The sequence below is a fragment of the Eurosta solidaginis genome, chromosome 2 (assembly GCF_040869045.1).
Source record: "Eurosta solidaginis isolate ZX-2024a chromosome 2, ASM4086904v1, whole genome shotgun sequence".
NCBI classification, from domain to species: Eukaryota; Metazoa; Arthropoda; class Insecta; order Diptera; family Tephritidae; genus Eurosta; species Eurosta solidaginis.
Window position 1 is genome coordinate 132,486,788 of NC_090320.1, and position 23,912 is coordinate 132,510,699.

General features: G+C 34.9%; 4 protein-coding genes across 4 annotated transcripts; 1 reads left to right on the plus strand and 3 right to left on the minus strand.

Moving 5' to 3' along the window:
• Nucleotides 1-8,363: 8,363 nt before the first annotated feature.
• On the minus strand, nt 8,364-11,111 carry LOC137241649 (uncharacterized). Its single transcript, XM_067769157.1, has 3 exons — nt 10,282-11,111; nt 8,554-10,146; nt 8,364-8,462 (listed from the first exon to the last, which is right to left on the minus strand). The coding sequence occupies exons 1-2, from the start codon at nt 11,109-11,111 to the stop codon at nt 8,616-8,618; spliced, it is 2,361 nt and encodes a 786-aa protein (XP_067625258.1). The 3' UTR covers nt 8,364-8,462; nt 8,554-8,615.
• On the minus strand, nt 10,534-12,737 carry LOC137242363 (uncharacterized). The gene is made up of 2 exons (XM_067769676.1): nt 11,398-12,737; nt 10,534-11,306 (listed from the first exon to the last, which is right to left on the minus strand). Exon 1 carries the CDS (start codon nt 12,666-12,668, stop codon nt 11,460-11,462), a length of 1,209 nt encoding a protein of 402 aa, XP_067625777.1. The 5' UTR covers nt 12,669-12,737; the 3' UTR covers nt 10,534-11,306; nt 11,398-11,459.
• A 2,899-nt stretch (nt 12,738-15,636) lies between these two features.
• Nucleotides 15,637-17,911, minus strand: LOC137241650 (uncharacterized). The gene is made up of 3 exons (XM_067769158.1): nt 17,085-17,911; nt 15,710-16,993; nt 15,637-15,666 (listed from the first exon to the last, which is right to left on the minus strand). Exons 2-3 carry the CDS (start codon nt 16,796-16,798, stop codon nt 15,637-15,639), a joined length of 1,119 nt encoding a protein of 372 aa, XP_067625259.1. The 5' UTR covers nt 16,799-16,993; nt 17,085-17,911.
• Nucleotides 17,912-21,038: 3,127 nt separating this feature from the next.
• Nucleotides 21,039-22,363, plus strand: LOC137242364 (uncharacterized). The gene is made up of 2 exons (XM_067769677.1): nt 21,039-22,173; nt 22,265-22,363. The coding sequence occupies exon 1, from the start codon at nt 21,041-21,043 to the stop codon at nt 22,109-22,111; it is 1,071 nt and encodes a 356-aa protein (XP_067625778.1). The 5' UTR covers nt 21,039-21,040; the 3' UTR covers nt 22,112-22,173; nt 22,265-22,363.
• The last annotated feature ends 1,549 nt before the right edge of the window (nt 22,364-23,912 follow it).

Here is a 23,912-nt window from a genome sequence, read left to right on the forward strand (position 1 = left end):
TAACCGAATTCCCGATGATTTTTGACAATTATTATTGAAACTTTAGCTTACGATTGGAAAATTATTTCTATATGGAAGAAAATGTGAAAATGCGTACTCGCAAAGTTTGCAGATATTCTAAGTGTCTACTTAAGATTTTCCAATCTCTTGCCAAAACATTTTTGACTTTCCTTTACGCAGCTTTCGTTAAACATTTCTTAACGTGTTAGAGAAGAAAATAGCTAGCAATATGTGTTAATATATTTTGCAGCTGTGAATTTACTTGCAGGTGTACATATGTACATCGGACAGTATCGGAAAAAAACAAAAGCAGCAAATTTCGAGAAGGGAAACAAATTTTCATTCCCCCCCTTTTTCTTTAAGGCTTACGGCCGCATTAAGTACCCACAAAAAGGAACTAATATTAAGGTATAACATTCCTAACTAGTGCGCGTCACGGAACGAATTCACCCTGTTTCCGGTCGTTGTTGTCGTACGTAGTGTTGCAGCAGGCATATGTTCGGGACCCTGCTGTTGTTGTTGTTATAGCTGGTGTCTCATAGCCACTCTGCTGTTGATAGTTAGGTTGTTTAGGAGCATACGCACAGTTAGCATTACCTCCCGCTTGATAATTTAATAGATCGCTACGTTGTTGACGTGGTGGTTGGCCTTGTTCTTGCCTACGACAATTATTGTTACCATGACCATTCGCTGCTTAACATTATGATGATGATTGCAATGAAGTAAGGTCGTATTGGTATTGGCCCCTAAACGAGCTTACGACGAAAGCAAGATTTTCCGTAGGCGCAGAAATCGCGGAAGTTGTCTCCTCGTGCCGAATACACTTTGTATATATGTTAATATTTGAACGATTGTTTTACCGCGGTGGTGCTTGTGTACGAGGCTTTAAAAGGGCTCGTATTTATAAGGCTCGTTATTATAATCGTTTTTACCCCTTTTTCAAGAAATTAAAGCAATTACAAGCCGGTCGTTGTTATTGGGCTAACTTAATATATTTGGCAATGGTTTATTATTCCAACACTTGCCAATTACAATTTCTTCACGCTTGTGGCGAACGCAACATCAAGAGCAACGCCAAAAGGGAAAACGATCTGCTTCTTCAATTGGTTTTTTTTGCTTTTCCTGTTGCTCCAGTTTTATGCCATTTTTTTCCCACAACTAACAGCTGGGAATTTTTTCGATCCCCTTCTTTTTTTCCGGAAACAGCGTGTTTCCTCCTAGCGATCGCCGATTTTTTTTTTTTTGTTTCTTTCGATACTTTTCCATCGCAACATTTTGGTCTCATCACCAGTCACTAGGTGTGTTCGCACGAAAACGCTCCCAAGTGGATCGTAACCGTAGACCATAACAGCAGACCGTAACACTTTAAAAACAAAGATAATCAGGAAGCAATTGCAAAAACCCACAGTAGTTCACATGGAAATACCAACCACGAAGGCTAGCATGGTAGAAAATTTATACCAAAAAAATAATTCTTTCAAATTATACTTGAAACAACAAAACCCCGTGCCAGTGGAGATATGCAAAATACAAAAAATAAAAAAAAACCAGCCCATAACAACAAGCATGAAGAAAAAGTCACAAAGAGATCAAATAAAAATATATGTGAAGCGCTATATAAATTTGCAATAATAAGACATGTCGCGTTAGAAAGAAATACACGCAACCTGATTGTAGATGATACAATTGACTAAGGACAATTACTTATCAGGCTGCACAAATGCTGTACCAATGCCGCCAATCTAGGACTTGTAAAGAATAAATAACACAGTTGTCCTGAGGGAAAAATTGGTGATTAAGAAACGAATATTTACTCGAGTAGGCACATTTAAAATAATAAAAGTAGGTACCCAAGTTCTCCAAGGTCAAACAATTGCACAAACCCAAAAGGTTGTGAAAGTGACAAATCCCGGTATAAATATAAAAATAATTCTTCATAAAAGTCTTGACGATTCTGTCTTGGTGGCCGCCGCAGAAATCGCATGCCACACATAAGATAAAAAAAAAAAAATAATGTCACGGATATTAGCATCACTAAGCTATACCATCACTAAGGCGATGCTGAGGCCATGCTAAGCGGTGTTTACGTCAATAATCAAATCATGAAACACATATATAAGGCAGCCGAGAGATGTCACACACAGATGCATTTACTTATACGCCGATGTGTGTGCGAGAGACTGTAAACTACAAACTCACATACATCTGAGAGACGCTGAAAAGTAGAAAATTGTAAACAAGTAGAAACTATATGAGAACTATAAACACTCGAAATAGTTGGTAAGTTCTGGAAATAGAAAGGCCTAGATAAACTATAAAAGCGGCACAAGCGAGTAAAAAGTAATTCAGTTTGAGTTGAGCTATCAATCAGTTTGATTAAGCACGCGATCTGGCGGCCAATAGTAGAGTTTCATTTGAATTATCAATCAGTTTGGTTATTAAGCCAGCGAGTAGCAAAGTATAAGTGTTATTGTGAAGTACTTTAATAAAGGCCATTTTTCCATTGTTCAATATTGGAGTTATTTATTCAACAGTTTAGTGATTCGAACTTAGCGGAGGATTGCAAATAAGAGGATTTGCAAGTAAATTCGTTAAAATTGGTGTCAGAAGAGGATTTGTTGAATAAATTCCGAAGACTTCGAATAAACTTGGAAATGCCAAAGTTGAGTGAATTGACGATCCAGCAACTGAAGGAGGAGTTGGAAGCAGGGGCGGATACAGGTCTCCAGATGAGGGGGGGGGGGGGGGGGGGGGGGCGATCACGGCCGAAAGCTCATAATCCATTTTTGCCATGGAGGTCAGTAATATAAATTAATGATTAACTTCAGAACACAATTTTTACATAATTACAAATAAACGTATCGAATTTATATTTAAGCACTCAAATTAGCTCAACTAATTGAAAGAATTCGAACAAAAACAATCAAGAAATGATTTTATACAGCTCAAAGGTAGAAGCTAGTTCTTTCTGATAAGAGAGTTTCACTTGTGGCTTTAACTAAGTGGAGTTATTTTGAATCTATATCTATTGCAGCAATCAAAAAAGGTAAAAAAGAGATGAATAATTTGACTTCAGACCCCATTCTTGGAAACGAATGAACTTTTGTTTACAATTGAATGAACAGACAGCTGATTTCGAGCCCCATTCCTGGAAACGAATTGAGAGAGAATAAAAGTTTCATTTCAGGTCATCAGTGGCTCTGATATTGCATAAATGAAACGACATATTAGGTGTGTTCCGGAACTTTTATAAAAAAAAAATGAAGTTGGTTTGTGATATGAAGAATTTTTTTATGTTTTGCAAGGTCACCATGATTCAACTATTTTATTCACAAACCATGGCATATCTGCCATGTGTATCTGCCCCCTGTATCCGCCATTGGTTGGAAGTCCGTGCAGTGGCTACTTTTGGCGATAAATCCCAGCTACAAAAACGACTAAGTGTAGCTATGGTATTTGAAGGAATCTACAATGCTGAGGAGTATGACTTTCATTATGATAGCGACAAAACAACAACAAAAATGGAAGAAAAAAAACGAAACACCGCAGACAGTGACGAACACAGTAGCTGTACAAACATCGACAATGGCATCTCAGCTGGAGTCACAGGAGGCACGCATTTCCGAAATGGCGTCGCAAATGTCATCTCAATTGGAAGAACAGAAGACATATATGTCATGTCAATTGGAAGCACAAGAGGCACGTATATCTGGAATGTTGACAAACATTTCGGAACAGGTATCATCGCAGCTCTTTGAGAAACTGGACGAGCAGGATGCAAAAATTTTACAACTCGAGGACAAAATTGATGCCGAGATAGAAGCGTTGAAAGGTCTTATGCAACAGTTACAACTAAATCGCTCAGCTGGTCCAGCGAGCAATCCGAAGATAAAAACTCCACCTTTTGACGGCTCTGTTCCTTTCGAGGTATTCAAGCTTCAATTTGAGAAGACGTCAGCAGTGAACAACTGGAATGCTGAAGATAAAGTGGCTGCTCTATTCGTAGCATTGAAGGGGCCAGCAGCCGAAATCCTACAGACGATTCCCGAAGGAGAGCGGAACAACTACGAGCATAGGAAACATATATTCCAAATTGAGTTGCAAAACCGTTACCAAAAAGCAAACGAGACGTTACAGGAGTTTGCTTCGGATGTTGAAAGATTGGCTCATCTTGTAAATGCGGACGCACCCGTGGAATACACAGAAAGGGTAAAGATTCAGAGCTTTATTAACGGCATACGGGACGTAGAAACGAAGCAAGCCACATACGCGAACCCAAAGTCAACATTTCCTCACAGCGTCACTTTTGAGTAAACCCGCATACAAAGCTCATCGCGTGGAAGTGGAAAGGCCCGATTGGGCAGACACAATTTTGGAAGCACTGAAGGGATTACAACAAAATAATGCCGGAGTTATGAAGTGTTTCAAGTGCGGTAACCCAAGTCACATTGCACGTCATTGCAGAACCGGTCATGGTAGTTCCAACTTGGCTGGTCGTAAACGCAAAGCTGGAGGAGATAAACAAGAGCGGGTCAAATGTAAAAATCGAGGACTTGCCCCAGCTATGGAATGTCGTGTGATACCTATCTCGCAAACTGGAAAGAAATCGAGCAGTCTTACCGTCAAAGGAAATGTGGATGGCAAGGAGCGTGTACTGACTGTAGATACGGGCGCATCTCATTCATTGATCCGATCTGATTTGGTCAACAGGAAAGTAAAGCCATTACCTGGAGCAAGATTGCGTACGATTACTGGCGAGTATAACCAAGTCCAGGGAGAAGTGGTATGTGAGGTCTTAATTGGGGAGGTCATGGTTCTACACAAATTCGTTGTGGCAGAAATCGTTGATGAAGTTATACTGGGAGTGGATTTCTTGGTTAACCATGACATCAAGATCGATATGCAGAGAAGGGTGATGCATTATGGGAACCAAGATGTGCCACTTAACTTCAGTTTGGAAAAAGGGTTCAGCATTAAGCGAGTGCTGGTGGAGGAGATTCGACAGAGACCACGAAAGTCAAGGAAAGTAGATCGAGCAAAAGTTGATGGATCGAATGGGCCAAATAAAGCCAAATCAAAAGTACCTGCGAGAAAAACATTGGCATTGACAAACCCTAATGGACGCAGTAAAACGACTGACAGAATTTTCCAGAAAGAATGCAAGGGTGGTTTCGAGCCAGCGCGTACTACACTTGTGAAACGTCAAGACGATACTGATGATGCAAAGTCAATCCGTCAAGATCAAGCTCTGCGAAGTAGTTCTTCATTGGCCAAGCAACAGAGTGCGAGGGAACGATCCAGGATAATGAGTAGTAAGATGAAATACAGGTACGATAACAAGAATAATTCGGAGGGTTTCTTGGAGGGAGATTTGGTACTGTTGTACAACCCTCGCCGGCGGAAATGTGTTCCTTCCAAATTTTGGTGCAGTTGGGAAGGCCCGTACAAAGTTGTAAAAAGGATCAGTGATGCCATCTACCGCATACAAACATTTGGGAAACCACGAAATAGAAGGGTGGTTCATTTGGAGAGATTAGCAGCGTTTAGATCGAGAGATTTTTCTGATCGGGACGATCAGACTTAGGTGGATGGCAGTGTCACGGATATTAGCATCACTAAGCTATACTATCACTAAGGCGATGCTAAGGCCATGCTAAGCGGTGTTTACGTCAATAATCAAATCATGTATACACATATATAAGGCAGCCGAGAGATGTCACACACATATGCATTTACTTATACGCCTATGTGTGTGCGAGAGACTGTAAACTACAAACTCACATACATCTGAGAGACGCTGAAAAGTAGAAAATTGTAAACAAGTAGAAACTATATGAGAACTATAAACACTCGAAATAGTTGGTAAGTTCTGGAAATAGAAGAGCCTAGATGTATGCAGCGTATACTATAAAAGCGGCACAAGCGAGTAAAAAGTAATTCAGTTTGAGTTGAGCTATCAATCAGTTTGATTAAGCACGCGATCTGGCGGCCAATAGTAGAGTTTCATTTGAGTTATCAATCAGTTTGGTTATTAAGCCAGCGAGTAGCAAAGTATAAGTGTTATTGTGAAGTACTTTAATAAAGGCCATTTTCCATTGTTCAATATTGGAGTTATTTATTCAACAGTTTAGTGATTCGAACTTAGCAGAGGATTGCAAATAAGAGGATTTGCAAGTAAATTCATTACAATAATAATAATGCTGGAAAATAACGAAAATATAACAAGAACATTTAAAGATACGAAAAATTTTTGCATCCACTGTACCTTCCACTTACCCATTAATTGGACTACTATCAATACATAACTACTTCGCTCTTCCATCAATCGCAACCACTAAAATTTTCGGATAATCAATGACAGATTTCTTCCTTTTATGCCCTTAGTTTAGTAGAACTCGATAAACAATGAAAATCGTTGTTTAATAAAAATGGTTAATGCAAAACTCATTCATCTTTAGTTAGTAGAAATACCACATTAAATAAATAATTATAAATTTACTAGCCCGGGTCTCATTTAAGAAAACCTCACAATCCAAGAGGTCATAATTTTACATATTAGGAAAAATACTTTACTTTAACCACCAATAGATATAAGTATTACCTGTTTCAGTTAGGAAAACCTATTTCTTTTAGAGCTATCATAATTTTAAAGCAATTATTTTTAACTTAAACCTCAATAGAATAGGAACCACAAAAAAAATATTTTTACTTTAACCACAATAGAGTAGAAAATAGTAATAGGAAATATTTTTACTTTAACCTACCTACAAAATAAGGAAATAAAAGTCTATAAGAATATGCACAATAATTTAACAACAAAAAAAAAACAATTTCAACAATAACATTCCAATTTACTCGTCAATAAAAATGAAAACAAACGAAAAAAAAAAAATTAATGGTATCCAGTGACCATTAATCCACAAACGTTAATTTGTAAATACATTCCAATTTTTAAGTGAGTCGACGCTCTTAAGGGTCGGCTGTGCAAAACATTAGTAATCACAGCAAATATACCAAAAAAAAATAGCAAAAGCGAGAGTAAGCATAACGGGCACTGTATGTAAAGCAAATGCAAACGAATAAAAGCAAAACAAGAAAACATATAAACTCATAATATCAAGTTACCTCTATGACATAATTAATAATTACAACTGAATTCAAAAAAAAATTTTTTTTTTTGGTAACACCAAGCAAAGTTGACTGGGTCATTCAAAGTAAAATGAAACAACACGGTACACTTATCACAGTGACATTAGAGTGACCGTCTATAATTAAGCATAAAATTATATACGCTCACTTAAAAGGCCGAGTGTGTAGTACTGCGTGGAATTCGCCTCACTTCAAACACGCTTAATGTTACAAATATACTTGCAAACAAAGGTAGCCAACATGAGTTCATAAGCATTTGCCAAGTCGCCCACTATATTAATGCGTCATACCATACTGCTCAAGCAGGAATCATATTGACAATATGTAGGTCAATATAATAATTTGCTGACAAACCATTCCTCATTATTGAGTCATGCACCTTTAGTATGTAAATATTAATGTAAGTATATATGTATATATGTATAGGTTAAGAACTTTTGTATTGATAGTAATGAATTTCGCCAATAAAAAGAAATTGCTATCCAACGCTACTCACCAGCGTTCGTCACTTAATCATTTTTAACTTTCTTTACATGGCGATGCTGCCAGTCTAGATCAGAATTAGCAAAACTGCTAAAGATCTAGCTGGAGGAAGATCCTGCCAGACTAGATTTAAAATTGGCAAAACTGTTATAAAAACTAGTTGGAGGAAGGTCCTGCCAGTTCAACCTTTAAAACATAAAATTTGCCTAACAAGCGAAAATTGTTTGAAGGATCTGACTGATCAGAGATCTTGCCAAGTTTTTTTGTTTTTTTAAAAATGGAAAAAGTATCACTTTTGACTCGCGTTGTAACATTGTAGCGTTGTAGTGTTGTAAAGATGTAACGTTTTTATATGTAACGCGTACAGCAGTAGAGTTACAATAATATTAGCATAACTAAGCTATACCATCACTAAGGCGATGCTAAGGCCATGCTAAGCGGTTTTTACGTCAATAATCAAATCATGTATACACATATATAAGGCAGCCGAGAGATGTCACACACATATGCATTTACTTATACGCCTATGTGTGTGCGAGAGACTGTAAACTACAAACTCAGATATATCTGAGAGACGCTGAAAAGTAGAAAATTGTAAACAAGTAGAAACTATATGAGAACTATAAACACTCGAAATAGTTGGTAAGTTCTGGAAATAGAAGAGCCTAGATGTATGCAGCGTAAACTATAAAAGCGGCACAAGCGAGTAAAAAGTAATTCATGTTTGCTGGGTTGGAGCTGTTTTGGTCGATATGTATAAAGAAAAAACCCAAGAGTTTTTACTTTTCTCTTCTATGCATTTCGACGCATCCGCGTCATCATCAGGAAGTCTATTTATTTTCAAACAAACAACATGAAAATACAAAAGTAATCATTATTTTCAATAAACATTACAAATTCAACATTAAAACAATAACTCACAATAATTTGATTAGTTGTACAAACACAATAATATCACAGGACAATCGACACATTCATTTTTCTTATTTTCTATTTTTGTTCTTATCATTTTTTATTATTGCTGTATAAGCGCTATTTGTATTGTCAATGTCTTCTTTAAAATTCATGACATTCGTCATATGTTGTTGGATGCGGAGACTTTCCAGTGTCATCCTCCTTTTGCATCTTCTCTCAACATCTAAAATTTTTGCGTTCCCAAAATCAGCTGTATGGCCATTGTCAGTCAGGTGTTGAGAAAGCGCGGTATTTGTTTTTCTGTTTTTTGCGTCCATTTCATGTTCGTGTATTCTCGTTCTCAATGCTCTTTTCGTTGTGCCAATGTAACATTTATTGCAGGCATTGTTGTTGTTACCGTTGCATTGAATTTTATACACTACATTGCATTGTTGTCCCTTGTCTATTTTGTCTTTTGTTTTTGTAAAGAAACGATTAAGTGTATTGTGTGGTTTGTGAGCAAATGTTATGTTGTCTTTTTTCATAATTCTCCTGAGCGATTGATTACTTGTTAGTCCGGGTATATAGGTAACTCCAATATAAGTTTTGTTTGTGTTTGCTTCTGTTTGTCCATTTGATGAATTAGGGTGGTCCATTTCTTGTGTCGTATTAATTATAAGCTTTTCTATTAGAGTATTCGGGTAGCTATTTTTGAAGAGAATATTTTTTATTTTCTTCTTGTTTTCTTCTATGAAATCACCGTCACTTAGAAGATGTATTTTCCTTATTAGACTTGTTGCTGTGTTAATTTTCTGCTTCCATGGATGATTGGAGTGATAATTGATAATTCTTCCTGATGCCATCGACTTTGCATACCAGTTGAACGTTAAGTTTTGGTTTTTTCGGTGTATTTCTACGTCTAGGAAGGCAATTTTGTTGTTCTGCTCTAATTCTTTAGTAAATTGTATCCTGGTATGCTGTGCATTAAATACTGTTAGTATGTCTTCCACGTCTTTAGCTTTAACAATTGCGAATATGTCATCTACATATTTGGTTATGTATTTGACATATATGTCTTTGCTTTTTAATTCAGCGAGGCTGTCGTCCAATATTTTGTCCAGAACGATATTTGCAATGGTTGGAGATAGCGGGTTGCCCATTGGCATTCCGTATATTTGTTGGTATATGGTGTTGTTATATGAAAAATAATTGTTGTCACGTAGGCAGAAATCTAGTATCGTCTGGAACTGTTTTTTGTCTATTTGTGTATGTGTCTCCAATTTTTCCCATTTTCGCATAATAGTGCGTATTGCTAAATGTATGGGTATATTCGTAAAAAGAGATACGACGTCGAATGAAATGAGAATTTCGTCGTCTTGAATTGTGAAATTATTGATTTTTTCTTTAAGTTGAAGTGAACTTTTTATATTAAGATCATCGGATATAATATTTTCTAAAATGCTTCCAACAAATTTTGATAATTTGTAACATGGTACATTAATAGATGCGCAAATCGGTCTAAGTGGTGCGTGTGGTTTGTGAATTTTCGGAAGTCCGTAAAGTCTTGGAGCATTAGCAGCCGCGGATGTCAGCTGAAATTTTTGTTTTGCATCGAGTCTCCTTTGTTTGTAAAGATTATTTATAATTGTGTTATTCTTCCTCATCAGTTTTTGTGTGGGATCATTCCTAATTGTTTTGTATGTGTTTTTGTCGTTTAGCAACTCTTTCATTTTTAGTTCGTATTCATTTTTGTACATCATAACTGTGTTGTTGCCTTTGTCTGCATTTGTTATTATGATCTCGTTTCTGTGTTGGTTAAGGAATCTTTTGGTGTCTGTCGATGTTTTCAGTATAAACTTGTCCTTAGTGCAGTTTCTAATTTTTTGTTGAAAAGTATTGATTTTTGCCGCAATGTCACTCCTTACAGTATCTTTTTCCCTCTCGTCCTCAAAACTTTGTACGCATTGTTCCAAATCGGCGATTATTTCAATTGGTGAAAATGTTTTTCTTGACACTGGTAGGGCGAATTTGTTGCCAAGTGACAATAACCAACGCGACTCCTGCGGTACTTCGATGTTCGTATTGTTCACAAACCAATCTTCATTTAATCTCATGCCAAATTTTATAGTATTCTTCGAAATTTGCTTCTGGAGTTTGTCGTTGTGTATACTTTGTGTGTTTGTGGCGATTTGTGTCGAAAAATAGTGGTGGTTCTCTATAATTTTTTCGTAATCTGTTTGCTGAAGTCTGTTTTGTAACGTTTCCTGTAAGTGCTTAACGGTCGTTGTGATAATTTTAATATTAATGTTTGATTCTTTTATTTCTAAGTTAACGACTTTCAGAAGAAAGCATTGTTCTAATTTCATAAGGTCTCGTCGTGTGGTGTCTAGTTTAAAGCAGTGTTGTATCGTTTTTGTCTTACCCTGTAAATGTGATGGAATGATGCCATAATCTTTGCACCGCAGTAAAAATTTTAGGCGCTCTTTTTGTTTAGCCAGTTTTTTGATGTTTTTGTTGTGTTGCTTGATTATGTAACAAATCTTTTCGTCGTATTTGTATTTGATGTGTTGGTAGAACTGCTTCATGTTGTTGTTTGTAATATTCCGCGTTTTTTCCGGTTTTGCTCACCGTAAATATTTATATGTTGATTGGACCAAATTCTTTATGAAAATGTTTGCTGGGTTGGAGCTGTTTTGGTCGATATGTATAAAGAAAAAACCCAAGAGTTTTTACTTTTCTCTTCTATGCATTTCGACGCATCCGCGTCATCATCAGGAAGTCTATTTATTTTCAAACAAACAACATGAAAATACAAAAGTAATCATTATTTTCAATAAACATTACAAATTCAACATTAAAACAATAACTCACAATAATTTGATTAGTTGTACAAACACAATAATATCACAGGACAATCGACACATTCATTTTTCTTATTTTCTATTTTTGTTCTTATCATTTTTTATTATTGCTGTATAAGCGCTATTTGTATTGTCAATGTCTTCTTTAAAATTCATGACATTCGTCATATGTTGTTGGATGCGGAGACTTTCCAGTGTCATCCTCCTTTTGCATCTTCTCTCAACATCTAAAATTTTTGCGTTCCCAAAATCAGCTGTATGGCCATTGTCAGTCAGGTGTTGAGAAAGCGCGGTATTTGTTTTTCTGTTTTTTGCGTCCATTTCATGTTCGTGTATTCTCGTTCTCAATGCTCTTTTCGTTGTGCCAATGTAACATTTATTGCAGGCATTGTTGTTGTTACCGTTGCATTGAATTTTATACACTACATTGCATTGTTGTCCCTTGTCTATTTTGTCTTTTGTTTTTGTAAAGAAACGATTAAGTGTATTGTGTGGTTTGTGAGCAAATGTTATGTTGTCTTTTTTCATAATTCTCCTGAGCGATTGATTACTTGTTAGTCCGGGTATATAGGTAACTCCAATATAAGTTTTGTTTGTGTTTGCTTCTGTTTGTCCATTTGATGAATTAGGGTGGTCCATTTCTTGTGTCGTATTAATTATAAGCTTTTCTATTAGAGTATTCGGGTAGCTATTTTTGAAGAGAATATTTTTTATTTTCTTCTTGTTTTCTTCTATGAAATCACCGTCACTTAGAAGATGTATTTTCCTTATTAGACTTGTTGCTGTGTTAATTTTCTGCTTCCATGGATGATTGGAGTGATAATTGATAATTCTTCCTGATGCCATCGACTTTGCATACCAGTTGAACGTTAAGTTTTGGTTTTTTCGGTGTATTTCTACGTCTAGGAAGGCAATTTTGTTGTTCTGCTCTAATTCTTTAGTAAATTGTATCCTGGTATGCTGTGCATTAAATACTGTTAGTATGTCTTCCACGTCTTTAGCTTTAACAATTGCGAATATGTCATCTACATATTTGGTTATGTATTTGACATATATGTCTTTGCTTTTTAATTCAGCGAGGCTGTCGTCCAATATTTTGTCCAGAACGATATTTGCAATGGTTGGAGATAGCGGGTTGCCCATTGGCATTCCGTATATTTGTTGGTATATGGTGTTGTTATATGAAAAATAATTGTTGTCACGTAGGCAGAAATCTAGTATCGTCTGGAACTGTTTTTTGTCTATTTGTGTATGTGTCTCCAATTTTTCCCATTTTCGCATAATAGTGCGTATTGCTAAATGTATGGGTATATTCGTAAAAAGAGATACGACGTCGAATGAAATGAGAATTTCGTCGTCTTGAATTGTGTAATTATTGATTTTTTCTTTAAGTTGAAGTGAACTTTTTATATTAAGATCATCAGATATAATATTTTCTAAAATGCTTCCAACAAATTTTGATAATTTGTAACATGGTACATTAATAGATGAGCAAATCGGTCTAAGTGGTGCGTGTGGTTTGTGAATTTTCGGAAGTCCGTAAAGTCTTGGAGCATTAGCAGCCGCGGATGTCAGCTGAAATTTTTGTTTTGCATCGAGTCTCCTTTGTTTGTAAAGATTATTTATAATTGTGTTATTCTTCCTCATCAGTTTTTGTGTGGGATCATTCCTAATTGTTTTGTATGTGTTTTTGTCGTTTAGCAACTCTTTCATTTTTAGTTCGTATTCATTTTTGTACATCATAACTGTCTTGTTGCCTTTGTCTGCATTTGTTATTATGATCTCGTTTCTGTGTTGGTTAAGGAATCTTTTGGTGTCTGTCGATGTTTTCAGTATAAACTTGTCCTTAGTGCAGTTTCTAATTTTTTTTGAAAAGTATTGATTTTTGCCGCAATGTCACTCCTTACAGTATCTTTTTCCCTCTCGTCCTCAAAACTTTGTACGCATTGTTCCAAATCGGCGATTATTTCAATGGGTGAAAATGTTTTTCTTGACACTGGTAGGGCGAATTTGTTGCCAAGTGACAATAACCAACGCGACTCCTGCGGTACTTCGATGTTCGTATTGTTCACAAACCAATCTTCATTTAATCTCATGCCAAATTTTATAGTATTCTTCGAAATTTGCTTCTGGAGTTTGTCGTTGTGTATACTTTGTGTGTTTGTGGCGATTTGTGTCGAAAAATAGTGGTGGTTCTCTATAATTTTTTCGTAATCTGTTTGCTGAAGTCTGTTTTGTAACGTTTCCTGTAAGTGCTTAACGGTCGTTGTGATAATTTTAATATTAATGTTTGATTCTTTTATTTCTAAGTTAACGACTTTCAGAAGAAAGCATTGTTCTAATTTCATAAGGTCTCGTCGTGTGGTGTCTAGTTTAAAGCAGTGTTGTATCGTTTTTGTCTTACCCTGTAAATGTGATGGAATGATGCCATAATCTTTGCACCGCAGTAAAAATTTTAGGCGCTCTTTTTGTTTAGCCAGTTTTTTGATGTTTTTGTTGTGTTGCTTGATTATGTAACAAATCTTTTCGTCGTATTTGTATTTGATGTGTTGGTAGAACTGCTTCATGTTGTTGTTTGTAATATTCCGCGTTTTTTCCGGTTTTGCTCACCGTAAATATTTATATGTTGATTGGACCAAATTCTTTATGAAAATGTTTGCTGGGTTGGAGCTGTTTTGGTCGATATGTATAAAGAAAAAACCCAAGAGTTTTTACTTTTCTCTTCTATGCATTTCGACGCATCCGCGTCATCATCAGGAAGTCTATTTATTTTCAAACAAACAACATGAAAATACAAAAGTAATCATTATTTTCAATAAACATTACAAATTCAACATTAAAACAATAACTCACAATAATTTGATTAGTTGTACAAACACAATAATATCACAGGACAATCGACACATTCATTTTTCTTATTTTCTATTTTTGTTCTTATCATTTTTTATTATTGCTGTATAAGCGCTATTTGTATTGTCAATGTCTTCTTTAAAATTCATGACATTCGTCATATGTTGTTGGATGCGGAGACTTTCCAGTGTCATCCTCCTTTTGCATCTTCTCTCAACATCTAAAATTTTTGCGTTCCCAAAATCAGCTGTATGGCCATTGTCAGTCAGGTGTTGAGAAAGCGCGGTATTTGTTTTTCTGTTTTTTGCGTCCATTTCATGTTCGTGTATTCTCGTTCTCAATGCTCTTTTCGTTGTGCCAATGTAACATTTATTGCAGGCATTGTTGTTGTTACCGTTGCATTGAATTTTATACACTACATTGCATTGTTGTCCCTTGTCTATTTTGTCTTTTGTTTTTGTAAAGAAACGATTAAGTGTATTGTGTGGTTTGTGAGCAAATGTTATGTTGTCTTTTTTCATAATTCTCCTGAGCGATTGATTACTTGTTAGTCCGGGTATATAGGTAACTCCAATATAAGTTTTGTTTGTGTTTGCTTCTGTTTGCCCATTTGATGAATTAGGGTGGTCCATTTCTTGTGTCGTATTAATTATAAGCTTTTCTATTAGAGTATTCGGGTAGCTATTTTTGAAGAGAATATTTTTTATTTTCTTCTTGTTTTCTTCTATGAAATCACCGTCACTTAGAAGATGTATTTTCCTTATTAGACTTGTTGCTGTGTTAATTTTCTGCTTCCATGGATGATTGGAGTGATAATTGATAATTCTTCCTGATGCCATCGACTTTGCATACCAGTTGAACGTTAAGTTTTGGTTTTTTCGGTGTATTTCTACGTCTAGGAAGGCAATTTTGTTGTTCTGCTCTAATTCTTTAGTAAATTGTATCCTGGTATGCTGTGCATTAAATACTGTTAGTATGTCTTCCACGTCTTTAGCTTTAACAATTGCGAATATGTCATCTACATATTTGGTTATGTATTTGACATATATGTCTTTGCTTTTTAATTCAGCGAGGCTGTCGTCCAATATTTTGTCCAGAACGATATTTGCAATGGTTGGAGATAGCGGGTTGCCCATTGGCATTCCGTATATTTGTTGGTATATGGTGTTGTTATATGAAAAATAATTGTTGTCACGTAGGCAGAAATCTAGTATCGTCTGGAACTGTTTTTTGTCTATTTGTGTATGTGTCTCCAATTTTTCCCATTTTCGCATAATAGAGCGTATTGCTAAATGTATGGGTATATTCGTAAAAAGAGATACGACGTCGAATGAAATGAGAATTTCGTCGTCTTGAATTGTGAAATTATTGATTTTTTCTTTAAGTTGAAGTGAACTTTTTATATTAAGATCATCGGATATAATATTTTCTAAAATGCTTCCAACAAATTTTGATAATTTGTAACATGGTACATTAATAGATGAGCAAATCGGTCTAAATGGTGCGTGTGGTTTGTGAATTTTCGGAAGTCCGTAAAGTCTTGGAGCATTAGCAGCCGCGGATGTCAGCTGAAATTTTTGTTTTGCATCGAGTCTCCTTTGTTTGTAAAGATTATTTATAATTGTGTTATTCTTCCTCATCAGTTTTTGTGTGGGATCATTCCTAATTGTTTTGTATGTGTTTTTGTCGTTTAGCAACTCTTTCATTTTTAGTTCGTATTCATTTTTGTACATCATAAATGTCTTGTTGCCTTTGTCTGCATTTGTTATTATGATCTCGTTTCTGTGTTGGTTAAGGAATCTTTTGGTGTCTGTCGATGTTTTCAGTATAAACTTGTCCTTAGTGCAGTTTCTAATTTTTTGTTGAAAAGTATTGATTTTTGCCGCAATGTCACTCCTTACAGTATCTTTTTCCCTCTCGTCCTCAAAACTTTGTACGCATTGTTCCAAATCGGCGATTATTTCAATGGGTGAAAATGTTTTTCTTGACACTGGTAGGGCGAATTTGTTGCCAAGTGACAATAACCAACGCGACTCCTGCGGTACTTCGATGTTCGTATTGTTCACAAACCAATCTTCATTTAATCTCATGCCAAATTTTATAGTATTCTTCGAAATTTGCTTCTGGAGTTTGTCGTTGTGTATACTTTGTGTGTTTGTGGCGATTTGTGTCGAAAAATAGTGGTGGTTCTCTATAATTTTTTCGTAATCTGTTTGCTGAAGTCTGTTTTGTAACGTTTCCTGTAAGTGCTTAACGGTCGTTGTGATAATTTTAATATTAATGTTTGATTCTTTTATTTCTAAGTTAACGACTTTCAGAAGAAAGCATTGTTCTAATTTCATAAGGTCTCGTCGTGTGGTGTCTAGTTTAAAGCAGTGTTGTATCGTTTTTGTCTTACCCTGTAAATGTGATGGAATGATGCCATAATCTTTGCACCGCAGTAAAAATTTTAGGCGCTCTTTTTGTTTAGCCAGTTTTTTGATGTTTTTGTTGTGTTGCTTGATTATGTAACAAATCTTTTCGTCGTATTTGTATTTGATGTGTTGGTAGAACTGCTTCATGTTGTTGTTTGTAATATTCCGCGTTTTTTCCGGTTTTGCTCACCGTAAATATTTATATGTTGATTGGACCAAATTCTTTATGAAAATGTTTGCTGGGTTGGAGCTGTTTTGGTCGATATGTATAAAGAAAAAACCCAAGAGTTTTTACTTTTCTCTTCTATGCATTTCGACGCATCCGCGTCATCATCAGGAAGTCTATTTATTTTCAAACAAACAACATGAAAATACAAAAGTAATCATTATTTTCAATAAACATTACAAATTCAACATTAAAACAATAACTCACAATAATTTGATTAGTTGTACAAACACAATAATATCACAGGACAATCGACACATTCATTTTTCTTATTTTCTATTTTTGTTCTTATCATTTTTTATTATTGCTGTATAAGCGCTATTTGTATTGTCAATGTCTTCTTTAAAATTCATGACATTCGTCATATGTTGTTGGATGCGGAGACTTTCCAGTGTCATCCTCCTTTTGCATCTTCTCTCAACATCTAAAATTTTTGCGTTCCCAAAATCAGCTGTATGGCCATTGTCAGTCAGGTGTTGAGAAAGCGCGGTATTTGTTTTTCTGTTTTTTGCGTCCATTTCATGTTCGTGTATTCTCGTTCTCAATGCTCTTTTCGTTGTGCCAATGTAACATTTATTGCAGGCATTGTTGTTGTTACCGTTGCATTGAATTTTATACACTACATTGCATTGTTGTCCCTTGTCTATTTTGTCTTTTGTTTTTGTAAAGAAACGATTAAGTGTATTGTGTGGTTTGTGAGCAAATGTTATGTTGTCTTTTTTCATAATTCTCCTGAGCGATTGATTACTTGTTAGTCCGGGTATATAGGTAACTCCAATATAAGTTTTGTTTGTGTTTGCTTCTGTTTGTCCATTTGATGAATTAGGGTGGTCCATTTCTTGTGTCGTATTAATTATAAGCTTTTCTATTAGAGTATTCGGGTAGCTATTTTTGAAGAGAATATTTTTTATTTTCTTCTTGTTTTCTTCTATGAAATCACCGTCACTTAGAAGATGTATTTTCCTTATTAGACTTGTTGCTGTGTTAATTTTCTGCTTCCATGGATGATTGGAGTGATAATTGATAATTCTTCCTGATGCCATCGACTTTGCATACCCGTTGAACGTTAAGTTTTGGTTTTTTCGGTGTATTTCTACGTCTAGGAAGGCAATTTTGTTGTTCTGCTCTAATTCTTTAGTAAATTGTATCCTGGTATGCTGTGCATTAAATACTGTTAGTATGTCTTCCACGTCTTTAGCTTTAACAATTGCGAATATGTCATCTACATATTTGGTTATGTATTTGACATATATGTCTTTGCTTTTTAATTCAGCGAGGCTGTCGTCCAATATTTTGTCCAGAACGATATTTGCAATGGTTGGAGATAGCGGGTTGCCCATTGGCATTCCGTATATTTGTTGGTATATGGTGTTGTTATATGAAAAATAATTGTTGTCACGTAGGCAGAAATCTAGTATCGTCTGGAACTGTTTTTTGTCTATTTGTGTATGTGTCTCCAATTTTTCCCATTTTCGCATAATAGTGCGTATTGCTAAATGTATGGGTATATTCGTAAAAAGAGATACGACGTCGAATGAAATGAGAATTTCGTCGTCTTGAATTGTAAAATACACCGAAAAAACCAAAACTTAACGTTCAACTGGTATGCAAAGTCGATGGCATCAGGAAGAATTATCAATTATCACTCCAATCATCCATGGAAGCAGAAAATTAACACAGCAACAAGTCTAATAAGGAAAATACATCTTCTAAGTGACGGTGATTTCATAGAAGAAAACAAGAAGAAAATAAAAAATATTCTCTTCAAAAATAGCTACCCGAATACTCTAATAGAAAAGCTTATAATTAATACGACACAAGAAATGGACCACCCTAATTCATCAAATGGACAAACAGAAGCAAACACAAACAAAACTTATATTGGAGTTACCTATATACCCGGACTAACAAGTAATCAATCGCTCAGGAGAATTATGAAAAAAGACAACATAACATTTGCTCACAAACCACACAATACACTTAATCGTTTCTTTACAAAAACAAAAGACAAAATAGACAAGGGACAACAATGCAATGTAGTGTATAAAATTCAATGCAACGGTAACAACAACAATGCCTGCAATAAATGTTACATTGGCACAACGAAAAGAGCATTGAGAACGAGAATACACGAACATGAAATGGACGCAAAAAACAGAAAAACAAATACCGCGCTTTCTCAACACCTGACTGACAATGGCCATACAGCTGATTTTGGGAACGCAAAAATTTTAGATGTTGAGAGAAGATGCAAAAGGAGGATGACACTGGAAAGTCTCCGCATCCAACAACATATGACGAATGTCATGAATTTTAAAGAAGACATTGACAATACAAATAGCGCTTATACAGCAATAGTAAAAAATGATAAGAACAAAAATAGAAAATAAGAAAAATGAATGTGTCGATTGTCCTGTGATATTATTGTGTTTGTACAACTAATCAAATTATTGTGAGTTATTGTTTTAATGTTGAATTTGTAATGTTTATTGAAAATAATGATTACTTTTGTATTTTCATGTTGTTTGTTTGAAAATAAATAGACTTCCTGATGATGACGCGGATGCGTCGAAATGCATAGAAGAGAAAAGTAAAAACTCTTGGGTTTTTTCTTTATACATATCGACCAAAACAGCTCCAACCCAGCAAACATTTTCATAAAGAATTTGGTCCAATCAACATATAAATATTTACGGTGAGCAAAACCGGAAAAAACGCGGAATATTACAAACAACAACATGAAGCAGTTCTACCAATACATCAAATACAAATACGACGAAAAGATTTGTTACATAATCAAGCAACACAACAAAAACATCAAAAAACTGGCTAAACAAAAAGAGCGCCTAAAATTTTTACTGCGGTGCAAAGATTATGGCATCATTCCATAACATTTACAGGGTAAGACAAAAACGATACAACACTGCTTTAAACTAGACACCACACGACGAGACCTTATGAAATTAGAACAATGCTTTCTTCTGAAAGTCGTTAACTTAGAAATAAAAGAATCAAACATTAATATTAAAATTATCACAACGACCGTTAAGCACTTACAGGAAACGTTACAAAACAGACTTCAGCAAACAGATTACGAAAAAATTATAGAGAACCACCACTATTTTTCGACACAAATCGCCACAAACACACAAAGTATACACAACGACAAACTCCAGAAGCAAATTTCGAAGAATACTATAAAATTTGGCATGAGATTAAATGAAGATTGGTTTGTGAACAATACGAACATCGAAGTACCGCAGGAGTCGCGTTGGTTATTGTCACTTGGCAACAAATTCGCCCTACCAGTGTCAAGAAAAACATTTTCACCCATTGAAATAATCGCCGATTTGGAACAATGCGTACAAAGTTTTGAGGACGAGAGGGAAAAAGATACTGTAAGGAGTGACATTGCGGCAAAAATCAATACTTTTCAACAAAAAATTAGAAACTGCACTAAGGACAAGTTTATACTGAAAACATCGACAGACACCAAAAGATTCCTTAACCAACACAGAAACGAGATCATAATAACAAATGCAGACAAAGGCAACAAGACAGTTATGATGTACAAAAATGAATACGAACTAAAAATGAAAGAGTTGCTAAACGACAAAAACACATACAAAACAATTAGGAATGATCCCACACAAAAACTGATGAGGAAGAATAACACAATTATAAATAATCTTTACAAACAAAGGAGACTCGATGCAAAACAAAAATTTCAGCTGACATCCGCGGCTGCTAATGCTCCAAGACTTTACGGACTTCCGAAAATTCACAAACCACACGCACCACTTAGACCGATTTGCTCATCTATTAATGTACCATGTTACAAATTATCAAAATTTGTTGGAAGCATTTTAGAAAATATTATATCCGATGATCTTAATATAAAAAGTTCACTTCAACTTAAAGAAAAAATCAATAATTTCACAATTCAAGACGACGAAATTCTCATTTCATTCGACGTCGTATCTCTTTTTACGAATATACCCATACATTTAGCAATACGCACTATTATGCGAAAATGGGAAAAATTGGAGACACATACACAAATAGACAAAAAACAGTTCCAGACGATACTAGATTTCTGCCTACGTGACAACAATTATTTGTCATATAACAACACCATATACCAACAAATATACGGAATGCCAATGGGCAACCCGCTATCTCCAACCATTGCAAATATCGTTCTGGACAAAATATTGGACGACAGCCTCGCTGAATTAAAAAGCAAAGACATATATGTCAAATACATAACCAAATATGTAGATGACATATTCGCAATTGTTAAAGCTAAAGACGTGGAAGACATACTAACAGTATTTAATGCACAGCATACCAGGATACAATTTACTAAAGAATTAGAGCAGAACAACAAAATTGCCTTCCTAGACGTAGAAATACACCGAAAAAACCAAAACTTAACGTTCAACTGGTATGCAAAGTCGATGGCATCAGGAAGAATTATCAATTATCACTCCAATCATCCATGGAAGCAGAAAATTAACACAGCAACAAGTCTAATAAGGAAAATACATCTTCTAAGTGACGGTGATTTCATAGAAGAAAACAAGAAGAAAATAAAAAATATTCTCTTCAAAAATAGCTACCCGAATACTCTAATAGAAAAGCTTATAATTAATACGACACAAGAAATGGACCACCCTAATTCATCAAATGGACAAACAGAAGCAAACACAAACAAAACTTATATTGGAGTTACCTATATACCCGGACTAACAAGTAATCAATCGCTCAGGAGAATTATGAAAAAAGACAACATAACATTTGCTCACAAACCACACAATACACTTAATCGTTTCTTTACAAAAACAAAAGACAAAATAGACAAGGGACAACAATGCAATGTAGTGTATAAAATTCAATGCAACGGTAACAACAACAATGCCTGCAATAAATGTTACATTGGCACAACGAAAAGAGCATTGAGAACGAGAATACACGAACATGAAATGGACGCAAAAAACAGAAAAACAAATACCGCGCTTTCTCAACACCTGACTGACAATGGCCATACAGCTGATTTTGGGAACGCAAAAATTTTAGATGTTGAGAGAAGATGCAAAAGGAGGATGACACTGGAAAGTCTCCGCATCCAACAACATATGACGAATGTCATGAATTTTAAAGAAGACATTGACAATACAAATAGCGCTTATACAGCAATAATAAAAAATGATAAGAACAAAAATAGAAAATAAGAAAAATGAATGTGTCGATTGTCCTGTGATATTATTGTGTTTGTACAACTAATCAAATTATTGTGAGTTATTGTTTTAATGTTGAATTTGTAATGTTTATTGAAAATAATGATTACTTTTGTATTTTCATGTTGTTTGTTTGAAAATAAATAGACTTCCTGATGATGACGCGGATGCGTCGAAATGCATAGAAGAGAAAAGTAAAAACTCTTGGGTTTTTTCTTTATACATATCGACCAAAACAGCTCCAACCCAGCAAACATTTTCATAAAGAATTTGGTCCAATCAACATATAAAAAGTAATTCAGTTTGAGTTGAGCTATCAATCAGTTTGATTAAGCACGCGATCTGGCGGCCAATAGTAGAGTTTCATTTGAGTTATCAATCAGTTTGGTTATTAAGCCAGCGAGTAGCAAAGTATAAGTGTTATTGTGAAGTACTTTAATAAAGGCCATTTTTCCATTGTTCAATATTGGAGTTATTTATTCAACAGTTTAGTGATTCGAACTTAACAGAGGATTGCAAATAAGAGGATTTGCAAGTAAATTCGTTACAATAATAATAATGCTGGAAAATAACGAAAATATAACAAGAACATTTAAAGATACGAAACATTTTTGCATCCACTGTACCTTCCACTTACTTGGACTACTTAATTGGACTACTATCAATACATAACTACTTCGCTCGTCCATCAATCACAACCACTAAAATTTTCGCATAATCAATGACAGATTTCTTCCTTTTATGCCCTTAGTTTAGTAGAACTCGATAAACAATGAAAATCGTTGTTTAATAAAAATGGTTAATACAAAACTCATTCATCTTTAGTTAGTAGAAATACCACATTAAATAAATAATTATAAATTTACTAGCCCGGGTCTCATTTAAGAAAACCTCACAATCCAAGAGGTCATAATTTTACATATTAGGAAAAATACTTTACTTTAACCACCAATAGATATAAGTATTACCTGTTTCAGTTAGGAAAACCTATTTCTTTTAGAGCTATCATAATTTTAGAGCAATTATTTTTAACTTAAACCTCAATAGAATAGGAACCACAAAAAAAATATTTTTACTTTAACCACAATAGATTAGAAAATAGTAACAGGAAATATTTTTACTTTAACCTACCTACAAAAAAAGGAAATAATAGTCTATAAGAATAGGTACAATAATTTAACAACAAAAAAAAAAACAATTTCAACAATAACATTCCAATTTACTCGTCAATAAGAATGAAAACAAACAAAAAAAAAAATGAATGGTATCCAGTGACCATTAATCCTCAAACGTTAATTTGTAAATACATTCCAATTTTTAAGTGAGTCGACGCTCTTAAGGGTCGGCTGTGCAAAACATTAGTAATCACAGTAAATATACGAAAAAAAAAATAGCAAACGCGAGAGTAAGCATAACGGGCACTGTATGTAAAGAACTGCAAACGAATAAAAACAAAACAAGAAAACATATAAACTCATAATATCAAGTTACCTCTATGACATAATTAATAATTACAATTGAGTTCAAAAAAAAATTTTTTTTTTGGTAACACCAAGCAAGTTGACTGGGTCATTCAAAGTAAAATGAAACAACACGGCACACTTATCACAGTTACATTAGAGTGACCGTCTATAATTAAGCATACAATTATATACGCTCCTTAGAAGGACGATGATGTAGTATTGCGTGGAATTCACCTCACTTCAAACATGGTTAATGTTACAAATATACTTACAAACAAAGGTAACCACCATGAGTTCATTCGCATATGCCAAGTCGCCCAATATATTGATGC

Coding starts and splice junctions, on each gene's coding strand:
- LOC137242363 (XM_067769676.1), bottom strand. CDS start 12,668: ATGCGAAAATGGGAAAAATTGGAGACACATACACAAATAGACAAAAAA.
- LOC137242364 (XM_067769677.1), top strand. CDS start 21,041: ATGGGCAACCCGCTATCTCCAACCATTGCAAATATCGTTCTGGACAAA.
- LOC137241649 (XM_067769157.1), bottom strand. CDS start 11,111: ATGAAGCAGTTCTACCAACACATCAAATACAAATACGACGAAAAGATT. Junction 10,147..10,281: donor GGCAACAACACAGTTATGAT/GTACAAAAATGA, acceptor TTACAAACAAAG/GAGACTCGATGCAAAACAAA.
- LOC137241650 (XM_067769158.1), bottom strand. CDS start 16,798: ATGAAGCAGTTCTACCAACACATCAAATACAAATACGACGAAAAGATT. Junction 15,667..15,709: donor CGATTTGCTCATCTATTAAT/GTACCATGTTAC, acceptor GAAGCATTTTAG/AAAATATTATATCCGATGAT.